Source organism: Ahaetulla prasina, chromosome 1 (assembly GCF_028640845.1).
Source record: "Ahaetulla prasina isolate Xishuangbanna chromosome 1, ASM2864084v1, whole genome shotgun sequence".
NCBI classification, from domain to species: Eukaryota; Metazoa; Chordata; class Lepidosauria; order Squamata; family Colubridae; genus Ahaetulla; species Ahaetulla prasina.
Window position 1 is genome coordinate 15,320,458 of NC_080539.1, and position 24,170 is coordinate 15,344,627.

Here is a 24,170-nt window from a genome sequence, read left to right on the forward strand (position 1 = left end):
AGAATTCTGGGAATTGAAGTCCAGAAGTCTTAAAGTAACCAAGGTTGGAGACCCCTGCTCTAGATTGCATCTTCCCATGAATAAAAATACTAGCATCATTATAAATACCTGCATCATTATAAAGATTTGTTGTGGGTGAAGATGATTCAGGAGAGCACTGTGACTTTGTACCAAGCTAAGCTTTCTCCTTCTGCTGTAGCTTGTTCTTCCTGTCTCTCCATTTAGAATTTGGAAGCATCTTTATTCCATGGCAATGCCACTTACTTTAGATCTGACATTCCTTCTGCCTGCATCTTTTCAGGGAATGCTTAAAAGAGATTTTTTTTTCTCTCATTGGTAAACTTTTGTGTCAAATTTACCTTTTTTTGGTCATCTGGTTCTAGATATAGTACAGCTCCTAGTAAAGGGTGTAGTTGGAGCTGGAATCAGTTATGTACAGCTGAGGTCTCCAAACTTGGCAACTTTAAGACTTGTGGACTTCAATTCCCAGAATTCCCCAGCTGACGTAATGTACAGTTATGTACAGCAAAGCATGACCTCTGCTGTACATAACTGATGAGAACTGGCTGAAAATGCAGAGCAGATTCGCTGTAAACCAGGAGTCCAACCAAGATTTCTGGACTTCCCCCGGCTGGGGAATTCTGGGAGTTGAAGTCCCACAAGTCTTAAAGTTACCAATTTGGAGACCCCTGGTCTACAGCAAATCTGCTCTGCATTTTCAGCCAGTTCTCGTTCAACCTGAGGAAAGAAAATGGGTTTTAGAAAATTCGGTCAAAGGAGATGAGGATTTGGATGAAATGCTTATGCCTATTGTTCTTGCTCATATGAAATGATGAAGCAGCCAAGCGGTACGTGTGTGCAGGGACGGGTGTGTAAACAACTTGCCGTTCACTGCACAGTTCTCTTTGTGTGTGTGTGTGTGTGTGTGTGTGTGTGTGGTTCCTATTTTCTTAGACTTCCCGAATCAAAATACTAAGGAGAAACTTCTTTCGTTTTTAAAAAATCAGTTGAGGGAGAGTAGACAGCTGGCCGGTGAGCCTTCACATAATGCAGGGGTGTCAAACTTGCTTTCATCGATTGAAGGCCGCATCAGGGTTGTGTTTGGCCTCAGGGCAGGCGTGAAATCCAGCAGGTTCTGACAGGTTCTGGAGAACAGGGTAGCGGAAATTTTGAGTAGTTCAGAGAACCGGTAGCGGAAATTTTGAGTAGTTCAGAGAACCGGTAGTGGAAATTTTGAGTAGTTCAGAGAACCGGCAAATACCACCTCTGGCTGGCCCCAGAGTGGGGTGGGAATGGAGATTTTGCAATATCCTTCCCCCAGGAGTGGGGAGGGAATGGGGATTTTGCAGTATCCTTCCCTTGCCATGCCCACCAAGCCACACCCACAGACCCAGTAGTAAAAAAAATGTGAATTTCGCCACTGCCTCAGGGGGCCGGGTGGGCATGGCCAGGGTGGCTGTGGCCAGCTTGATCCATTCATGTTGAGGGCACCTGTGGTGGCCTGAGCACTCACAGCCTTCCCGAGCTCCGTTTTCGCTGGCAGAGGGTTGCAGGAGCCTGTCACATCCGGAAACAGAGCTTGGGAGGGCCGCGCGTGGCCCTCCCAAGCTCAATTTTTGCTGGCAGAGGCACTGCGGGCCAGTCCTTCGCTGTTTCCAGGGCAGCCTTGTGGGCCAGATCTAAGCACCTTGCTGGCCAGATCTCGTCCCCAGGCCTTGAGTTTGACGCTCTTGACATAATGGAAGACACACACAACACAGAATAGCAATAGCAGTACCTCTTTAACCCATCTAGCAATCAAGGCAGTTCAAAAATATTGTTCTGAAGGCCTATCAGAGGAAGTAGTGGTTGTGCTGTATGTTGCACTAATCAGCCTGCACTTGGAAAACTGTGTCTAGCTCTGGTCACCACAATACAAGAAGGATGCTCAGGAGCTATAAATAATGCAGAGAAGAGAGATAAAGGTGGGAGGGGCTTGGGGACCACATTCTATGAAGAGCAATTAAAGAACCTGGCAATGTTTAGTTTAAAGAAAAGAAGGGCAAGGCGTGACATGATAGCAGTCTTCCAGTGATCAAAAATTACAGGCTCTCTCCATATATAGGGTTTCCTGCCTAAGCAGGGGGTTGGACTAGAAGACCTCCAAGGTCCTTCCAATTCTGTTATTCTATAAACGTTTATATCTTCAATGCGTGCCATCTAAAGGTAAGGCCACACTTGGAATACTGCATTCAGTTTTGGTCGCCACGATGTAAAAAAGATGCTGAGACTCTAGAAAGTGTGCAAAGAAGAGCAATCAAAATGATTAGGGGAAAAACATATGAAGAACGGTTGCAGGAACTCGGTATGCCTAGTTTAATGAAAAGAAGGACTAGGGGAGACATGATAGCACTGTTCCAATATCTCAGGGGTTGCCACAAAGAAGAGGGAGTCGGGCTGTTCTCCAAAGCATCTGAGGGTAGAACAAGAAGCAATGGATGGAAACTAATCAAGGAGAGCTGCAACTTAGAACTAAGGAGAAATTTCCTGACAGTTAGAAGGATTAATCAGTGGAACAACTTGCCTGCAGAAGTTGTAAATGCCCCAACACTGGAAATTTTTAAAACGATGTTGGATAACCATCTGTCTGAGATGGTGTAGGATTTTCTGCCTGGGCAGGGGGTTGGACAACAAGGCCTCCAAGGTCCCTTCCAACTCTGTTGTTATTATTATTATTATAAAGGGGCTGCAGAAGTATCCCTTCTCTACCTCTTTAGAATAGCACCTCTGGGATATTTTTAATACCCTCTTCTTTGTTTGGTCTTGTTTGTGGTTCAGACAATGGGAAAAAGAAATAACTTTGAGGGAACAGGAGGAAGAGCCTCAACCAAGTCATTGGTTAGATAAAAGGAAACTGAGTCTAGGGCAGAAAAGTAATTTGAGTAAGGATCTCAGATAAGACCCTCCCTAGTTCCCACAAAGATAAAATGAGAGAGAAGGGAGGTGCGTTCAAATTTGCAAGGTCCTGTTATAGTAACCTTATAAGAAGAAGAAGAAGAATAGAATTTTATTGGCCAAGTGTGATTGGACACACAAGGAATTTGTCTTGGTGCTTATGCTCTCAGTGTACCTAAAAGAAAAGATACGTTCATCAAGGTACAACATTTACAACACAATTGATGATCAATATATCAATAGAAGAATTATTAGCTTAGATGACCTGGTTTCTTCGTCTTACTCTTAGACTGATCTATCTATCTTGAAGGACTGATATCCAGTGAGGTTTGAAGATGTTTCTACCTTTACTGATGAAAATGTTTAAATTTTATTGACTTAAATTAAGAGTTTTAATTGGATAGGTGAATGGACTGCAGCCATCCTCAGGTTTTTCTATTGTGGTGGTGTTGTTTTGATTTGTTGACTGCAATTTTGTTTGGTTTTTATGATTCTCTAAAATACTGAAGAGGAATTGTAGGCCATTCAGTGTTAGTTGTGATTGGAACAACCCTGTAAAATTAATCAGTGACTCAATCAATCAGTGCAAAGTTTCTATATTTCACTAGCAAGAATGTCATTGAAATTTATTTATTTACTTGTGCAAAAGTCGTCTTTTTCAAAGAAAGTCCAAATAGCATTTTTTTGTTTGCTTTTTGATAGCAATTGATAAAAGAAAAATGAAGGAGAAAATCCTTGCTTAACATGAGTGTTGGCTGCTGTAAACTGATACAAATTTGAAAATGCAACAAGGGTGGGGATTGTTTTCCAAGTGGGTGAAAAATAGTTTAATAGTTTAATCGCTTCTGAAGAACATATGGGAAAAATATTTTGTTGCTGTGTAAACAGCACAGGAACTTATAAATGTGTGGAAGTGTGTGCATTGATGTGTATGAGAAGCCAACATTTTAATCTCATAAATCATGCCTCTTTTTTGGGGTAATGTCAGCATTGACATCATTGCTGGTTGAATAAAGGAACAGAAAAGTAAGGAAAGGTAAAGGAGTCCCTGCAGAATTTACTCCCTAGCTGATTATAGGAGGTGGTGCTCATCTGTGTTTCAAGTGTTGCACAGAAGACATTTCCATGGTCAGGTGGCCAGCATGGTGTCCCAGAGCACCGTTACCTTCCTACTGAAGTGATGCCTATTGTCGTGTCCCACTCCTCCGCTGACGGCCAGGTCAGGGAAATCCGAATCAGGCTTGCCTCTGCAGCTCTGCCCAAAGTCCTAGCAAAGTCCTCAGAGCAGGCAGGAGACCAGTAAGTGACTTCAGCAAGATAAGTTCGACTTTGCCTGACTCAGAGACTGCCAGAAAGCAGATCCTTTATATAGGCCATGGGGTGTGGCTCCATGACTCAGCACTCATTAAGGCCTGCCTCTCCCTTCCTTCTGTTGCCTCCGCCTATCCAATCTTCTGATGCAAGGGTCACTCCAATCAGCTGTTGGTAATAAACCCTCCTCAGGCTCACATGCTGTGGAGGAGGGAGAGGGGTCTAGCTGCTCCGTTTGCCTGGGCATGGAGCCAGGGCTGGGGCCGGGAGGTGCTCCTTCTTCTGCAGTTTGTCTGGGCATGGAGCCAGGACTGGGGCCGGGAGGCATACATTCCTCCGTGTTCGGGAGCAGATAAGAAGGCCCCGGCTGCTCTGAGGGCGGGCAAGACACAACACCTATTTATCTACTCGCATTTACCTGCTGTCAAACTGCTAGGTTGACAGGAGCTCAGGCGAGGACGGGAACTCACCTTGTAGCATGGCGTCGGGTCTTGAACTTGAGCGGCCAGACGATGAGCTAAGCGTCTTAATCACTGAGCCACCACATCTCCTTTATTGGAACATAAACTGGTTTAGAAAATCCTTTTTACTTTATAGGTGAATCTAAGGACGTCGGATGATTCTGAGAACTCATCTTTTGTTCAGCATATGTTTTGGCAAGTTGCAAACTCTCTTTCGCAGCAGAAACTTGGAAATGTCACCTACTGCTGCCTATCGATAAGAGTTATAGTTGTACCTTTGTCTCCACTGAAACTTAAGAAGTTAAAAGCTGTGAGAAGGTCAGGCTGCAGATTTCCAGGAGTAGCAAGCTTGTCCTTTAAGTCTGTTGCTGCTGGTCTTTGATTGTGGAAATGGACTTTGGGGTAGTGCTGAATTTCAGGTGTTGGACTGAGATCAGGAAGTTCCAGGTTCAGATTCAGACAAGTACAACTGTCAGTTGACACCAGAGATACAGGTAGTCCTCAATGTACAACAGTTCATTTACTGACTGTTCAAAGTTACAACAACCGTGAAAAAAGTGGCTTACAATTGTTTTTCACATTTATGACCATTACAGCATCCCCATGGTCATGTGACCAAAATTCAGACATTTAGGAACTGACTCATATATATGACGGTTGCAGTGTCCTGGAATCATGCGATCATCTTGTGCAACCTTCTGACAAGCACAGTCAATGGGGGAAGCCAGATTCACTTAACAAATACGTTACTCACTTAACAAATCCAGTGATTCACTTAACAACTGTGGCAAGAAAAGTTGTAAAATGGGGCAGAACTCGCTTAAAGTCTCGCTTAGCAACAAACATTTTGGGCTCAGTTGTGGTCATAGGTTAAGGACTGCCTGTATTCTGATGTCAGCTGAAGAGACAGTTTGGTCTAGTGGTTAAGGCACCAGACTAGAAAGCCAGATTGAGTTCTAGTCCCATGAAAGCCAGCTGGATGACTTTTGGTCAGTCAACTCTCTCTTATCCCAATTTACATAGAAGAAAATAGGAGGAGGAAGGAATGTTGGATATGTTTTTTTTTTATTTGCATTTATATCCCGCCCTTCTCCGAAGACTCAGGGCGGCTTACACTATGTCAAGCAATAGTCTTCATCCATTTGTATATTTATTTTTATTTTATTTTATTTCTTCTTGTCACAACAGTATACACAAATAATTGTCATAGATAAAACAACATATCTTGAAGAAATATATATATATATATAAGTAAAAAAATATGCATCAACTATATTAATTTGATATAATGAAGGGAACAATAGGACAGGAACGGTAGGCACTTTTGTGCTCTTATGCACGCCCCTTATAGTCCTCTTAGGAATGGGGTGAGGTCAATAGTAGACAGTTTTTGGTTGAAGATGTTGGGATTTTGAGTAGAGACTATGGAGTCAGGTAATGAATATTATATAGAAAGTCAACTTATTGCCCCCAACAATCTGGGTCCTCATTTTACCTACCTTATAAAGGATGGAAGGCTGAGTCAACCTTGGGCCTGGTGGGACTTGAACCTGCAGTAATTGCAAGCAGCTGCTGTTAATAACAGGCTGTCTTAGCAGTCTGAGCCACCAGAGGCCCTTGAAAGCTGCCACCTTGAATTATTTATAAATATAATAAAGGTGGGGTACACATAAATAAATAAAATATTCACAGGTGCTGTCAAAAGGTGACAAAAAACAGGACTGTATCATCATGATTGTATCATCATTGTGACATCACACGCTTGTAGGAAAAGGGTTAGCGATTACATCTTGATGACCCAACTGCTGATTTTTTTAATTTGGACAAAATCCTCTATGGACACCATGGAATGATAGACAAGTTTCCATTTAAAAATGCAAAATTGAGAACAAACAATGAAGTGTAAATACACTCTTTCTTCTCCAAATGGCTTTGACAACGCGCCTCTGGTGGCTCAACGGACTAAGTCTGTCTGTTATTAACACAGCTGCTTGCAATTACTGCAGGTTCAAGTCCCACCAGGCCCAAGGTCGACTCAGACTTCCATCCTTTATAAGGTAGGTAAAATGAGGACCCAGATCGTTGGGGGCAATTAAGTTGACTTTGTATATAAATATACAAATGGATGAAGACTATTGCTTAACACATTGTAAGCCGCCCTGAGTCTTCGGAGAAGGGCGGGATATAAATTCAAATAAACAATAACAACAACAACAGCCCCTTGTATTCCTTGTTAATCTGTCCTCGGTACCTTCTTTCAGATCTAAAACAGGTAGGGGTAAATCTGGAGCTTTTTGAATAAAGATATATGATGGTATTATAATTGCATTTTTGTTTGCCGTCTCCACTCGCGCTGGAAAAATGAAATGAAAAACAGAGCTCTATTGTCTCCTTAATCCATAGGAAATTATAGTTGGATTAGATGAACTTCAAGCTGCTATCACAGAAAATTCCTGTACGGTCTTTTGTTAAAATAATGTTTTTATTAACTACAATTAAAAAAAAAAAGATAATACAAACCAAACAGAAAAATAGAGAGAATAGAAAGAAGAAAAAAAGAAAAAAGAAAAAGAAGAAAAGGAAGAAAGACAAAAAAAAAAAGAATAAAACCTAAAAAAGTGATTTCCCACCCACATTACAAATGCAAACAGTTTCACTATCTCTTCAGGTTCTCTTGATTAACAGAAATAAAATTCTTCATCCCATCAAGGTAAAGGTAAAGGTTTCTCCTGCCCAGTTGTGTCTGTCTCTAGGGACGGTGCTCATCTCCGTTTCTTAGCTGAAGTAGCCAGCGTTGTCATTTCAGTGGTCATGTGGCCAGTATAACTATACGCAAAAACATGTAGAGTACTGTTACCTTCCCACTGAAGTGGTACCTATTTATCTACTTGCATTCACATGCTTCTGAACAGCTAGGTGGGAAGGAGCTGGGGCAAGAACGGGAGCTTACTCCGTCACGTGCTGCTTGGGTCTCAACACAAGCTGTCAGCTTTCCAGCTGACAAGCTCAGCATCTTTAACCGCTGAGCCACCGTGTCCCCTTTCATCCCATAATGCAGCTGTTATCTGTAGGCAAGTCCAGTAAGCAATGGTTTTTCCAATCCAGGTGTCAGCAAAACTCCAGAGTCCTAAAGTTATAACATTAGTAACGAATATAAAATTGACATGATCATTCCATATCTCAAATCTTAACTGTAAGCAAATCCAGTACACATCTTTTTCATTCCAGCTGTCAGCAAGTCAGAAAGAACTGCCCAAAATAACAACAGATCTCATGTTATCCTTGATCAAATGAAACAACTTTATATTCTTTCCTTTCTCAAAAATCAACTGTGCTCTTTAATCCATTGAAATATTTATTGTCCCTTGTCCGGAATATCTTCAAAACTTTAGTGAGCCTCTTTTTCAAGTCCAGCAGGAAGAAATTATTCCCATGACTTTCTTGAGTTGACATTTTTATTTCTTTATATAAAGAAATAAAGGGGAGGGGATCTTGATGAACAGACAAAGGTGTGATTTTCAGATGTCCTTCCGGGTGGAGAAGATGGCCCTCTTGGCTGTGTTTCCTATCTGGCTTCTATTTTTGTTCTCGCAAAGAAAGTAGTGTTTGATTATTAGGAGTGTTCCTGTATTGGACCATGTCTCTCAACGTCGATAAAATAGCTGGTGTGTTTTATTTGTAGTTTCCTCTTCCTCTGTCTCTCTCTCTCTCTCTCTCTTTCCGAGGAAGGCAGCTTCCTGAGAAAAATAAAATTGCAATCCAATTAGCCTGCTGTTAGAAGACTGCAGGAGATGACCTTGCAAATGACTGGAAAATTCAAAATGTGGTTCAGTAAATCTCATTTGCTTGGGTTGGTTGTTGGAAGCTGGCCACAAATTAGTCTAATAGTCCAACTCTGCCTTTTCACTGGATTAAAAGGCCTACTCTTCCCATTTTAGGGCCTTTTTTTTTAAGGAAGGAAGGGTCAATTAGCTAGGCATCCCTCACCCGTACGATTTCATAATCACAGAATTTTTACTGAACAGATGATGAAAGTGTTACAGTGAAGTGTTCATACCACTTTATAATGCCTTGGTAAGGCCACACTTGGAATACAGCATCCAGTTTTGGTTGCCATGATGTGAAAAAGATGTGAAGACTCTAGAAAGAGTGCAGAGAAGAGCAACAAAGATGATTAGGGGACTGAAGGCCAAAATATATGAACAACGGTTGCAGAAATAGGGTATGTCTAGTATAATGAAAAGAAGGACTAGGGGAGACATGATAGCAGTGTTCCGATATCGGTATCTGATATTTCAACTCCTACCCTCAAAACGACACTATAGAGCACTGCACACTAGAACAACTAGACATAAGAACAGTTTTTTCCCAAAGGCCATCGCTCTGCTAAACAAATAATTCCCTCAACACTGTCAAACTATTTACTAAATCTACACTATTATTAATCTTCTCATCATTTCCATCACCAATCTCTTTCCACTTATGACTGTATGACTGTAACTTTTTGTTGCCATCATTAAGGGTTAAATTGTACCCTATGACCATCATTTGTGTTGTAAAAGTTGTACCTTGATGAAGGTATCTTTTCTTTTATGTATACTGAGAGCATATGCACCAAGACAAATTCCTTATGTGTCCAATCACATTTGGCCAATAAATTCTATTCTATTCTATTCTATTCTATTCTATTCTATTCTATATCTCAGGGGCTGCCACAAAGAAGAGGGAGTCAAGCTATTCTCCAGAGCACCTGAGGGCAGAACAAGAAGCAATGGATGGAAACTAATCAAGGAGAGAAGCAACTTAGAACCAAGGAGAAATTTCCTGACAGTTAGAACAATTAATCAGTGGAACAACTTGCCTCCAGAAGTTATAAATGCTCCAACACTGGAAGTTTTTAAGAAGATGTTGGATAACCATTTGTCTGAAATGGTGTAGGGTTTCCTGCCTAAGCAAAGAGTTGGACTAGAAGACCTCCAAGGTCCCTTCCAACTCTGTTATTCTATTCTGTTCTGTTCTGTTCCGTTCTGTTCTGTTCATGAGTAGGCCATGACAACAAACCTAGGATGTGTGGGTTGGCTGAGAGAGACAGAGTTCACAAATGAGTTCTGTGGCTGAAGGGGGACTACAACCTGTGTCCCCCACAGCCCATTTCTGAGTTCATTACCATTACATCACAGTGTAACCATTACATCACAGTGGTTTTGGGGATGAGGGAGAGTGAGTGGCTCAAAGTCCTCTAAAGCAGGAGTCCCCAACTTGTGGCCCATGGCCTGCTGGCCATCGGGCTGTGTGAGTGGCTGGCTAGTGCATGCGAGTGTGCACACCCTCCCCACTCATGCTAGCATCACCACGAGCATTGTCTGCGGCCCCAATTGCATCACATGCATGCTTGCGACTCCATGTGTGCGCATGTGCATGTAAAGGCTCCCGCCCCTCCTCCCCTTCCGACAACCCAGAAAAGGTTGGGGAACTCTGCTCTAAAGTAGGAGAAGAGCAGACTGAGCTGGAAGGTGGAGTTAAATGTGTCATCAGTTTGGAGTCATTGTGTTGCTACAAGAGACTCAAGTCCAGCCACCCGTGAATTCCATCGATCCTTATGTAGTGCCAGTTTAACTTTGATGGTTAGTTGACCTGATTCTTGTGAATAGGTAGCAATAGTAAACTCTTCTGTGCTTTGAACTGAATGAACACTCCTGGTAATTTGCACCCGACACCTAATGAGCTTCTTTGGTTGAGGGGGACTTAAACTCTGGTCCAGCTCCTTCTCTACAATGGGTACTCCTGGACTTACAACCATTTGTTTAGTGACCATTCAAAGTTACAACAGCATTGAAAAAAGTGGCTTATTGTTGTGACCCAGGCCCAAGTAGGTAGTAGGAAACTCAGTCAGTATAAAAACAAACAAACTTTATTCAAACAGCTGAGAATTACTTCATTCTCAGCGTAGTTCAACTAAATTAAAGCAAATTCCTCCCAGCACAAATTCATCAGTCCTATCACAAACCTTGGTCCAATTAGGCAAACTGCCAAAGGCCTTTCTTTGCAAATATTCAGAAGATACTGATACAAATTTAACAAGACAAAGCTATCAACGTTGTTTTCCGGCAAAGAGCACAAATGGCGTTGTTGATCTTTTAAGCCTTATGGGAGGGGCCAATCTTTTTTTGGCCCTACTCCCGAGTTGTCCTCTTTGCTTTAGCTGCTCTTGGCTTCTGGCAGCTCTTCTCATGCATGCATTAGGAATAGGCTCCTCCTGTTCCTCTGCCTCACTACTGTCAGCCTTTGGAGGCTCCGGAGTCTCACTCCCTGATGGCCTTGGCCCCACCTCAGCCTCCTACGCAGAGCCTTCATCTGGGCCTTCCCCAGCCTCCACACTGGCCCACGCTCTTCCTCAGCCTCATCGCTGTCCGACTCCGTTGCCAGCTCTGCAGGCTGCTGGTGGATCACAACACTTATGACCATTTTTCACACTTATGTATGTTGCATGGTCACATGATCAAAATTTGGACGCTTGGCAACTGGCTCATATTTAAGACAGTTGCAGTGTCCTGGAGGGCGGGGGATAACTTGATCAACTTTATGACAAGCAAAGTCAAAGGGGAAAGCCAGATTCGCTTAACAAGAAAGGTTGTAACATGGGGACAAAACTTACTTAACAACTATCTTGCTTGGCAATGGAAATTGGGCTCAGTTGTGGTCCTTGGTGCTGTCTGAGCTTGGTTATTTTCTAGCAGACGTTTCATTACCCAAACTAGGTAGCATCATCAGTGCTAGTAGGAAGTGGGGTTTGCTCTTAGTTTATATTCTAGTGACTTGTTGGTGGGGGTGGTCTTGGAAATTCCTTGGTTGAGCTATTTACTCTTAGCTTATATGGCAGTTCCTTGATTGTTGTAGCTTCTTGAACGTTCATCTAATGTTAATTTCGGAGTAACCAAGATTACCAAATAATTTTGGTAATTATCAAATAACTAAAGTAGCCCAGCTCAGAGAGCACCAAGGACCCCTCAGGTCAACCTTCAGCTACAAATATTCTCCTTTATTGGCATAAATTGTGGTTATAAATCAAAGACAACTTACATATTTCACAAGAAGAGTCCTCCATTCCTCTACCTGCAATAAAATACGTTATGTGACCAGACTTGAAATTTTGGGTTTGGACAACTTAGAACTACTCCGCCTTCAGTCTGACCTATGTCCTACCTGTCGATGACTACTTCAGCTTGAACCACAACAATACACGAGCACACAATAGATAAAAACTCAAGGTAAACCGCACCAAACTTGATTGCAGAAAATACGACTTCAGTAACAGAGTGGTCAATGCCTGGAATGCACTACCTTGACTCTGTGGTTTCTTCCCCAAACCCCCAAAACTTTAACCTTAGACTGGCTACTGCTGACCTGACCCCATTCCTAAGAGGTCTGTAAGGGGCGTGCATAAGTGCAACAGCGTGCCTACCGTCCCTGTCCTAATGTCCCTTTTTACTCGTAATCCTTTTCATGTATTCAAATTATGTTTATACTTTTATCTGTTATCTTATAAATGCTTGACAAATAAATAAATAAAACCAATAAAATAAAATAAATAAATACATATCACTCTGGTTCTTGGACTGAGATCAAGGGACTAAGTCCATAGTCTTCCAGGGAATTCTTGTGGCTGAAGATAACACCAGAAGCCTGGTCTTCTTGTTCTTAGTCCAACACCTTCACCTTACACACTTTCAAAACTATTTCACACATCTTGCCTTTCACTTTGCTTTATGTCACCTCCTTGTGTTTTGTGCTAATTTTAGTGTATATCCCAGGAGTGCACAACTTTGCTCCGAATTTCAAGCACATGAGCTGCGGACCTAAAAATAAAATAGGGGGCCACAGAAAGTCCTTAGACTTCTTGGTTCGATAAAGAATTCTTTAGAAGGTGAGGGAAAAGATGAGTCTCATCTTTAGGTCTTATTAGAAGATATTATTAAAGAAAGAAAAAGGAGTCCCTCAATTTATTTGGTTTTAAATTAATGAATAGAATAGAATAGAGCTAGAAGGAACCTTGGAGATCTTCTAGGCCAGCCCCCTGTTCAAGCAGGGAAACCCAGGGTGAAATGCTACCGGTTCTCACCGGTTCGGGTGAACCGGTAGCGGCGGCAGTGGGTGGTTTGGAGAACCGGTAGCGGCAGTAACGTGAGACTCCGCCCACCCGCCTTGACACCATTACTTCCTGGTTTTAACCAGGAAGTAACCTTTTTTTTACCCTCTGCGCATGCATAGAAGGGTTTGTCCATGCATAGAGGGTCCAAGCACGCACGTGACGGCACGTGACGGCGCATGCACTTCCGAACCAGTAGGGAAGGTAAGTAGATTTCACCCTGAGGAAAACCTATACTATTTCAGATAAGTGACTGCCTAGTTTCTTCTTAAAAACCTCCGGTGATGAAGCACCAGGGGTGAAATCCAGCAGGTTCTGACAGGTTCTGGAGAACAGGTAGCGGAAATTTTGAGTTGTTCAGAGAACCAGCAAATACCACCTCTGGCTGGCCCCAGAGTGGATGGGAATGGAGATTTTGCAATATCCTTCTCCCAGGAGTGGGGAGAGAATAGGGATTTTGCAGTATCCTTTGCCTGCCATGCCCACCCAGTCACACCCACCAAGCCACACCACACCCACCAAACCACACTCACAGAACTGGTAGTAAAAAATTTGGATTTCACCACTGTGAAGCACCCACATGATCTGGAGGCAAGCTGTTCCACTGGTTAATTGTCCTCACGGTTAGGAAGTTTCTCCTTAATTCCAGGTTGCTTCTGTCTTTCATTAGTTTCCAACCATTGTTGCTTGTCCTGCCCTCTAGTGCTTTGGAGAATAATTTGACCCCCTTTTTCTTTGTGGCAGCCCCTCAAATACTGGAATGCTGCTATCATGCCACCTCTAATTCTTCTTTTCTTTAGACTTCCCAAGCCCAAATCCTGCAGCTGTTCCTCATATGTTTTAGACTCCAGGCCTTTGATCATCTTAGTTGCTTGTCTCTGAACTTTTTAAAAATGCACACAGTCCATTTTAAAAGAGGCAGAAGGAGTTTGAAGGTTTTTTTAAATAAAGAAATGGGAAGATTGTGAAACTGAGTGATTTGGTCTTCTCCAGGTAATATTGTGCTAGCTGTAAAGAGAGCTTTTATGGACCAGTGAGTCTTATATGGCGAAAAGCAGAATTAAGTTTGGAAATCCACAGACATTAGCAAATTTCCAGTAGAAAATGCTCTGCTAGCAGAGTAGCATAGATCTGGCCTTCTGCATTGTATAATGGGAAAACAGCCCATTTAAAAATCTACTTCCAATTTGGCTTCTGAGTGCCAAAAGAGTGATTTCATAAGCAAGATGTGAGAGCCAGTTTGGCCTAGTGGTTAAAGCACCAGGCTAGAAAGTGAGAGATCATGAGTTCAAGTCCTGCCTTAGGCGTGAAAGCCAGCTGGGGGATTTTGGGCCAGTCACTCACATTTTGCCCAACCCCCCCTCACAGGATTGTTGTTTTGGGGAAATTAGAAGGAGGAAGGCATGTTGGATATGTGTGCTGCCTTGAGTTATATAATAAAGGCGGGGTACAAATAGATAAAATGCAAATATGGGAGCGTTATAACTGGACTGGGGAAAAAGATTTTGGCAAGAATCTTGCTGATGAGACAAACTGTCTCTGCTTTTTCTATTTTGATCATTATAAGTTTCAACTTTGAAGGATAATGAAGCTGCTATTTCAAAAATGGAATGGAATGGAAAAGAATAGAATTAGAATAGAATTAGAATTAGACTAGACTAGAATAGAATAGAATAGAATAGAATATATGGAATGAATAGAATAGAATAGAAAATAAAATAAAATATGGAATGGAGTGGAATGGAATGGAATATAGCATAGAATAGAACAGAATAACTTTATTGTCACTTTGAATACACACTAATCGGCATACATTAAAAATGAAATTTTCATTGCATACAGCTCGCAAAGTGTCACAAAATGCATATAAAACTATTATACATAGAAAAGGCACAAAGGGTCAAAAGTCACATAGAAAAACATAGAAAAGTGACAGCAGAAAAAGGCATAGTGGCCCATCAAGTCTGCCCATTGAGTTTCTTTATTTTTTGTTTTCTTTTATTTCATACTTTTTATATATTTTACATAATGCAATACAATGCAATGAATGCAATTGTTGTGGCAGTTTTTTTTTTGCATAACATAACATAACATAACATAACATAACATAACATAACATAACATAACATAACATAACATAACATAACATAACATAACATAACATAACATAACATAACATAACATAATAACAGAGTTGGAAGGGACCTTGGAGGTCTTCTAGACCAACCCCCTGTCCAGGCAGGAAACCCTACACCATTTCAGACAAATGGCTATCCAATATTTTCTTAAAAACTTCCAGTGTTGGAGCATTCGCAACTTCTGGAGGCAAGTTGTTCCACTGATTAATTGTTCTAACTGTCAGGAAATTTCTCCTTAGTTCTAAGTTGCTTCTCTCCTTGATTAGTTTCCACCCGTTGCTTCTTGTTCTACCCTCAGGTGCTTTGGAGAATAGTTTGACTTCCACTTCTTTATGGCAGCACCTGAGATATTGGAACACTGCTATTATGTCTCTACTAGTCCTTCTTTTTATTAAACTAGACATACCCAGTCCCTGCAGCCGTTCTTCATATGCTTTAGTCTCCAGTCCCCTAAGTGGGATAAGTGATCCCACTCATGAAATTCTTAAGAAACAGAGCAAAATCCATCTGGTTTTGATTATCTTGATTTTGTTGCCGTGATTTAGATTTTTGCATTTAATTCTACCATTGTATGCTGCTTGAATGATAGTACAGCAGTCCTCAACTTAACAACTGCAGTAATTCACCTGTGGCCAGAAAGGTCATAAAATGGGGCAGAACTCACTTAAGAACTTTCTCACTTAGCAACAGAATTTTGGGCTCAATTGAGGTCATAAGTTGAGGACTATCCGTATAAGCAGAAACGCGGGATATTCATTAAATAACAAGAACAGCTTAATAGCCAATGGCCTTCCCTTCTCAGTGTCATCTTCCTGTTTAGAAAGAGCCTTTGGCACTTAAAGCTGAAATTCTTCCTTTAAAAAATTGCTGCCTTCTGTAATTACATATAATCCTTCTAGTTACATTGTCTTCTGTTCCCTTTTATTGCATTTTGTAATGTTTATGTTGTAATTGCTTTAGAACTGATTTATTGCTGGCTTTTCTTGTTGCCATTTCTCTTATGTAATGATGTTTTTCTTGGGATGGATATACAGCACTGTTTTTACAAGCTGGCTGACCTTGTCTGGGGTTGGAAGCTAAGTCGGGTCAGGTCTGGCTAGAATTCAGATGGGAATACCTGGAAAGTACCAAGGTTAGACAGGTAGCCCTCGATTTACAACAGTTTGTTTAGTGACCATTCAAAGTTTGTTTATTTATATATTTATTTATTATTTAGACTTTTATACCGCCCTTCTCCCAAAGGACTCAGGGCAATGTACAGCCAAATTAAAAATATACAATCTACAATATTAAAACAACAAATTAAAATAACATATTATATAACGGCCGAAAAATTTAAAAGTTTAAATGTAAAACCGTCCAATTGACCGCAATAAAACACAGTACCCCAATTTAAAATCATTAAAATTCAGATTTCAGAGTTTAAAAATTAAAAGTTAAAAATTAAGCCAGTCCCGCTTGAATGAACAAATACGTTTTCAATTCACGGCGAAAGGTCCGAAGGTCAGGTAGTTGACGCAGGCCAGGGGGAAGTTCGTTCCAGAGGGTAGGTGCTCCTACAGAGAAGGCACTTCCCCTGGGGGCCGCCAGCCGACATTGCTTGGCGGACGGCACCCTGAGAAGACCCTCTCTGTGTGAGCGTACGGGTCGGTGGGAGGCATAGGGTAACCACAGGCGGTCCCGTAAGTACCCGGGCCCTAAGCCATGGAGCGCTTTAAAGGTGGTAACCAACACCTTGAAGCGCACCCGAAAGACCACAGGTAGCCAGTGCAAACTGCGCAGGAGCGGTGTTACCCGGGAGCAACGTGTGGCTCCCTCGATCACCCGCGCAGCTGCATTCTGGACTAACTGAAGCCTCCGAGTGCACTTCAGGGGTAGCCCCATGTAGAGAGCATTACAATAATCCAGACGGGAAGTGACTAAAGCGTGAGTGACCGTGCATAAGGCATCCCGGTCAAGAAAGGGGCGCAACTGGCGAACCAGGCGAACCTGGTAAAAAGCTCTCCTGGAGACGGCCGTCAAATGATCTTCAAACGACAGCCATCCATCCAGGAGAACGCCCAAGTTGCGCACCCTTTCTGATGGGGCCAGTGACTCGCCCCCAACAGTCAGCTGCGGTTGCAGCTGACTGTACTGGGGTGCCGGCATCCACAGCCACTCCGTCTTGGATGGATTGAGCCTGAGTCTGTTTCTCCCCATCCAGACCCGTACGGCTTCCAGGCACCGGGACAGCACTTCAACAGCTTCGTTGGGGTGGCCCGGGGTGGAAAAGTACAGCTGAGTGTCATCAGCGTACAGCTGGTAACTCACCCCAAAGCCACTGATGACCTCGCCCAACGGCTTCATATAGATGTTGAACAGGAGAGGCGAGAGAATCGACCCCTGAGGCACCCCACAAGTGAGGGGCCTCGCAGTCAATCTCTGCCCTCCTGTCAACACCGTCTGCGACCGGTCAGAGAGATAGGAGGAGAACCACCGATAAACGGTGCCTCCCACTCCCAAACTCTCCAATCGGTGCAGCAGGATACCATGTTCGATGGTATCAAAAGCCGCTGAGAGATCTAACAACCCCTATCCCTGGCCCTCCAGAGGTCATCCACCAACGCGACCAAAGCTGTCTCAGTGCTATATCCGGACCGGAAGCCGGACTGGAACGGGTCTAGATACACAGCTTCATCCAGGTACCGGGGAAGCTGCCATGCCACCACACTCTCTACAACCTTCGCCAGAAAGCGAAGGTTGGAGACTGGACGATAATTACCCAAAATAGCTGGGTCCAGGGAAGGCTTCATGAGGAGGGGTCTCTCACCACCGCCTCTTTCAAGGTTACAACAGAGGGGACACGGTGGTTCAGTGGCTAAGGCGCTGAGCTTGTCGATCAAAAGGTCGGCAGTTTAGCAGTTCGAATCCCTAGTGGTGCATAACTCCCATGACTTGTCCCAGCTTCTGCCAACCTAGCAATTCAAAAGCACGTAAAAAATGCAAGTAGAAAAATAGGGATCACCTTTGGTGGGAAAGTAATAGCGTTATGTGCGCCTTTGGTGTTGAATCATGCCGGCCACATAACCACGGAGACGTCTTCGGACAGCGCTGGCTCTTTGGCTTTGAAACGGAGATGAGCACCTCCCCCTAGAGCCAGGAATGACTAGCACATATGTGCGAGGGGAACCTTAACCTTTACTTTAATCACAGTTTGCATGTTGGAGGTTCCTAAAGGAATGCTGGAAACTCTGTATTTTAAAGAACATTTGAGGGAGGGGTGCAGAATAGCCCTTCTCTGCCTGAGGCTGTAGAGACCTGGCACCAATCAAAACACTGTTTGTGAAGCAACTGATCAACACAAAGCCACTATACCATTTATTATTTCTTTTATCCTATGCAATTTATTTATTTTTAAATAAATAAATTATTTATTATTATATTAGTCCCTATGGTATTTATTATTTCTTTTTACCTATCTTGCTCCATTTCTGGAGTTCCCCGAGTCAAGGGTATTGTTTCCTTATATGCAAATATTGATGGAGGTACAACGGCGCTGAGAAAAGTGACTTACGACCCTTTTTCACAGTTACCACCTTTGCGGTATCCCCATGATCATGTGATCTAAATTCAGACACTTGGCAACTGTCTCAGACTTATGACCATTGCTGTGGCCCAAGATCATACGACCCTCTTTTTTAAAAAAATCTTTTGCTAAGCAAAGTCAATGGGGACTTTGATGGTTCGCTTAACAGCCGGGTTACTGACTTATTAACTGCAGTGATTCATTTAACAACTGTGGCAAGAAAGGTCGCAAAATGGGGAAAAACTCACTTAACAAATGTCACTCACTTAACAACCTTCAATCATAACAATACAAAATATGACTTCTGTAACAGAGTTATTAATACTTGGAACACACTACCTGACTCTTTGGTCTCTTCTCAAAATCCCCAGAGCTTTAACCAAAAACTGTCTACTATTGACCTCACCCCATTCCTAAGAGGTCTATAAGGGGCGTGCATAGGAGCACAAAACATGCCTACCATTCCTGTCCTATTGATTCCTTTCATTATATCCAATTAATAACCAAAATTTTGGGGCTCAGTTATGGTTGTAAGCCAAGGACAACCTGTACATTATGTATGAGGGAGCTAAACAAACATTGAAAACAAGCAATGGTATTCCACTTTTGTACCTGTGTGAGAAGAATCTACATGGACGCCTTCATAAAGTTACCAGGAATCAAGATTGCTCGGAGGAAGATTTTACCCTAATTTATTTTATTTTATTTTATTTTATTTTATTTATTTATTTATTATTCATTCATTCATTCATTCATTCATTCATTTATTTTATTATTTATTTATTTATTATTTAAATTTGTATACCGCCCTTCTCCCGAAGGACTCAGGGCGGTTCACAGCCAAGTAAAAAATGAATACATTATAAATACAATTAAAATACTAATAAAAAACTTATTTGAATTGGCCACAATTAAAATTTAAAGGTAAAACCCATTAAAAACCCATAACTTAAGAAAACTAACCCAGTCCAGCGAGATAAATAAGTAAGTTTTGAGCTCATGCGAAAGGTCTGGAGGTCCGGAAGTTGACGAAGTCCTGGGGAGTTCGTTCCAGAGGCGGAGCCCCCACAGAGTAAGGCCCTTCCCTGGGTGTCGCCAGACGACACTGTCGCTACCGACGGCACCCTGAGGAGTCCCTCTGTGAGAGCGCACGGGTCGGTGAGAGGTATTCGGTAGCAGCAGGCGGTCCCGTAAGTAACCCGGCCCTATGCCATGGAGCGCTTTAAAGACGCTCACCAACACCTTGAAGCGCACCGGAAGGCCACAGGTAGCCAGTGCAGCCTGCGCAGGATAGGTGTCACTCGGGAGCCACGAGGGCTCCCTCTATCACCAGCAGCTGCATTCTGGACCAACTGCAGCCTCCGGATGCCCTTCAAGGGAGCCCCATGTAGAGAGCATTGCAGTAGTCCAGACGAGACGTCACAAGGGCGTGAGTGACTGTGCTCAAGGCATCCCGGTCTAGAAAGGGGCGCAACTGGCGCACCAGGCGAACCTGGTGGAAAGCTCTCCTGGAGACGGCCGTCAAATGATCTTCAAAAGACAGCCGTGCATCCAGGAGAACACCCAAATTGCGCACCTCTCCATCGGGGCCAATGACTCGCTCCCGACAGTCAGCCGCGGACTCAGCTGACTGTACCGGGATGCCGGCATCCACAGCCACTCCGTCTTGGAGGATTGAGCTTGAGCCTGTTTCTCCCCATCCAGACCCGTCGGCTTCCAAACACCGGGACAGCACTTCGATAGCTTCATTGGGGTGGCCCGGTGTGGAAAAGTACAGCTGGGTGTCATCAGCGTACAGCTGGTACCTCACACCGAAGCCACTGATGATCTCACCCAGCGGCTTCATATAGATGTTGAACAGAAGGCGAGAGAATCGACCCCGCGGCACCCACAAGTGAGGCGCCGGGCGACCTCTGCCCCCCCGTCAACACCGTCTGCGGCCGGTCGGAGAGATAGGAGGAGAACCACCGATAAACGGTGCCTCCCACTCCCAATCCCTCCAACCGGCGCAGCAGGATACCATGGTCGATGGTATCAAAAGCCGCTGAGAGGTCTAATAGGACCAGGGCAGAGGAATAACCCCTATCCCTGGCCCTCCAGAGATCATCCACCAATGCGACCAAAGCCGTCTCAGTGCTGTAACCGGGTCGGAAGCCGGACTGGAACGGGTCCAGATAGATAAATAAATTCATTCATTTATTTATTTATTTATTTATATATTTATTTGTCAAAACACAACAGTATATATAAGTATAAGCATGAAATAAACACACAAAATGAATACAACCAAAGGGAACCATCTTTAAAGCGCTCCATGGCTTAGGACCGGGATACCTTCGAGACCGCCTTCTGCCACCGATTGCCTCCCAACGACCTGTGCGCTCCCACAGAGTGGCCCTCCTCAGGGTGCCGTCGACCAAACAATGCAGGTTGGCGACCCCCAGGGGGAGGGCCTTCTCTGTGGCGGCACCAGCCCTGTGGAATGAGCTTCCTCCTGGATTACGACAACTCCCTGACCTCCGGACCTTCAGACGTGAACTGAAGACTCTATTATTTCAGCGCGCGGGACTAGCCTAAGAACAAAAATGTTTTAAACAAATTTTAATGGGGGTTTTATTGGTTCTTATTGTTTTAGTGATCAGGCCTTGATAATATTTAGTTTTAATCTGGGTTTTATAAGTCTATTTATTATATTGTTTTATATTGTTTTAATATGCCTGTGAACCGCCCTGAGTCCTATGGGAGATGGTGCGGTATATAAGTTTAATAAATAAATAAATAATAAATAAATAAACATTAGGACAGGAGCGGTAGGCCTGCTGGTGCTCTTATGCACGCCCTTTACAGACCTCTTAGGAATGGGGTGAAGTCAATAGTAGACAGTCTTATGTTAAAGTTTTGGGGATTTTGGGAAGAGACCACGGAGTCAGGTAGTGCATTCCAGGCATTAACAACTCAGTTACTGAAGTCACATTTTCTACATCAAGATTGGAGCGGTTTACTTTAAGTTTGAATCTATTGTGTGCTCGTGTATTGTTGTAGTTGAAGCTGAAGTAGTCTTCGACAGGAAGGACATTGTAGCAGATGATTTTATGAGTTATGCTCAGGTCATGCCGAAGGTGGCGGAGTTCTAAATTTTCTAAACCCAGGATTTCAAGTCTGGTGGCATAAGGTATTTTGTTGTGATCAGGTATTTATCAGAAACTTTACCTATTTTCCAGGAAAGGAACTATGGGATGTAAAACATTTCAGATGAATAAATATTGGTGTCATCCTCATAGCTGGGATGAACTTTTACTCAAGCTTCAAAGTTTTGTGTGAGAGTGTTACCAATAACTGCCTAACACTTTTTTAGATCTTGAGTAGATTCCAGGATCTTCATATTAATGGTTTTCATATCCACTGATTAGAATTTTGAGTGAAAAAAAAATGTAAAACTTTATATCAGATGTATTTGGAGTGGTCATTTCATGCTGACATTCATTTCTTGCACTTTTCTCTCTCTCTTTTTCTCTCTCTCCCCACTCGCCAGTCTGCAGAATTCTTTGAAATGCTCGAAAAAATGCAGGTAAGTGAAACAGCATTTATCTTCTAACTCAGCAGTCCCCAACCTTTCTAGCTTAGTGGTGTGTGTGTGTGTGTGTGTGTGTGTGTGTGTGTGTGTGTGTGTGTGAGTGAGTGGCAAGCGCACACGCATGTGCACAGTTCCACTTGTAGTAGTGGCTGTTGTGACCCAGGCCCAAGTAGGTAGTAGTAAACTCAGTCAGTTTAAACTTTATTAGAACAGTTGAGAATTAACTCATTCTCAGCGTAGTCCAAATTAATTCAAAGCAAATTCTTCCTAACACAATTCTTCAGTCTTATCACCAACCTTGGTCTAATTAGGCAAACTGCCAAAAGCCTTTCTTGGCAAAAGTTCAAAAGCAGAAGACGCCGACAAGAAATAAATGCAGCAAGACAAGGCTATCAACATTGTTTTCCAGCAAAGAGCCCAAACGCCGTTGCTGGTCTTTTAAGCCTTATGGGAGGGGCCAATCATCTCTTGGCCCTACTTCCGAGTAGTCCTCTTTGCTTTAGCTGCTCTTGGCTTCTGGCAGCTCTTCTCATACGTGCATTAGGAACAGGCTCCTCCTGATCCTCTGCCTCACTACTGTCAGCCTCTGGAGCCTCCGGAGTCTACACATCACTCCCAGATGGCCCTGGCCCCACCTCTGCCTCTGACGCAGAGCCCTCATCCAGGCCTTCCCCAGCCTCCAGGACTGGCCCATGTTCTTCCTCAGCCTCATTGGTGTCCGACTCTGTTGCCAGCTCCGCAGGCTGCTGGCGGACCACAATAGTGGCATGTGTGCGTACCCTCCACTTGCATGAATGGAGCTTCACGCATGAGCAGAGGGTGTTTGCACTTGCATGCGAAGTTTCACATACACAAGCAGAGGGCACTTAAGTGGAGGGAACTTGTGCTCACAGGTGAAGCTCCACTTTGTATGAATGGAGCTTCATGCTCATGGGCTCATGCTTGCCCACCCCTCATGCGAGTGGAGCTTCACGCATGTGTGCTTGCCCATCTCTCCCACGGCCCAGTTTTGAACAGACTGCGGCTCGGTAGTGGGCCATAGCTCAGGGGTTGGGGACCCCGGTTCTAACTAGCTTCTTACTCTTTCACCGAGAAGGGGAATTAGATGTTTTGGAGTGTTGAGGCGATCAGCATATGCTATTCTTGAGGCCTGATCACTGCCTCAGCATGCATTAAATATCCACTGTTGGTCTGGTCAGGTGACAGCAGAGGAAAGCAAGCCCTCTGCTTCACTGATTCGGTGGTATGTCATATTTCTCTCTCCCTCTCCACCCTCCCATTCCAACACTGTTCAGCGATAGCCTCAAGGCGTGTCAAATGTGTTAAGCTTTGTCACCTGGAGAAAATAGCAAATAAGTGTTGTTTGGAGTTTTGCTTTAATAATTTCCTATGCTTCTGCAAGACTTAAGATGGTGTGTGGGGTCAGGTTGTTTGAAGGACAGCCTTTCCCCAGTTTCATTTAGCTGACCAGGAGCACAATGGCTCATGTGGTTAGGAACACTGGGTAAGAGGTTCGCAAGCCCACGTTCGAGTCCTGCGTGCTGGGGTGGGGCAGAGTTGAGCTTCCTTCTTTTGCTCTAGGCCAGGGGTCTCCAACCTTGGCAACTTTAAGCCTGGAGGATTTCAACTCCCAGAATCCCCCAGCAAAGCAAAGCTGGCTGGGGAATTCTGGGAGTTGAAGTCCTCCAGGCTTTAAGTTGCCAAGGTTGGAGACCCCTGCTCTAGGCTGCTGCTGGGGACATGAAAGATGCCCCCCAAACGGGTGTCCCCCGAGCAACAGGGATGTCACTGGCTAATCATTTCAACCCAGAAGCCCCTTGGTGCTTCTGACACAAGTGCTATGCTATTCTATCTACATGACCTACCAGAGTGGGGAAGCAAGTTTCTTTATGGGTTCCCGCTCTTAATTCCATCTAGTGCGACCAAGAAGAAAGGCCTTCTCTGTGGTGGCTCCCTCTCTGTGGAACATCATGCTTCTGGAAATAAGATTAGCCCCCTACTCTTTTGAAAAGTCTTGAAGATATGGTTTTGCCAAGGGGCT

At 43.5% G+C, this 24,170-nt stretch overlaps 1 protein-coding gene across 2 annotated transcripts in view; it reads left to right on the plus strand.

Moving 5' to 3' along the window:
• RAP1GAP2 (RAP1 GTPase activating protein 2) overlaps nt 1-24,170 on the plus strand; it is a 356,373-nt gene that overhangs the window by 231,069 nt on the left and 101,134 nt on the right. For both annotated transcript variants that reach the window (XM_058164269.1, XM_058164270.1), the window contains one exon: nt 22,088-22,123. In XM_058164269.1, coding sequence (XP_058020252.1) covers nt 22,088-22,123 — 36 coding nt within the window. The remainder of the gene's footprint in view (nt 1-22,087; nt 22,124-24,170) is intronic.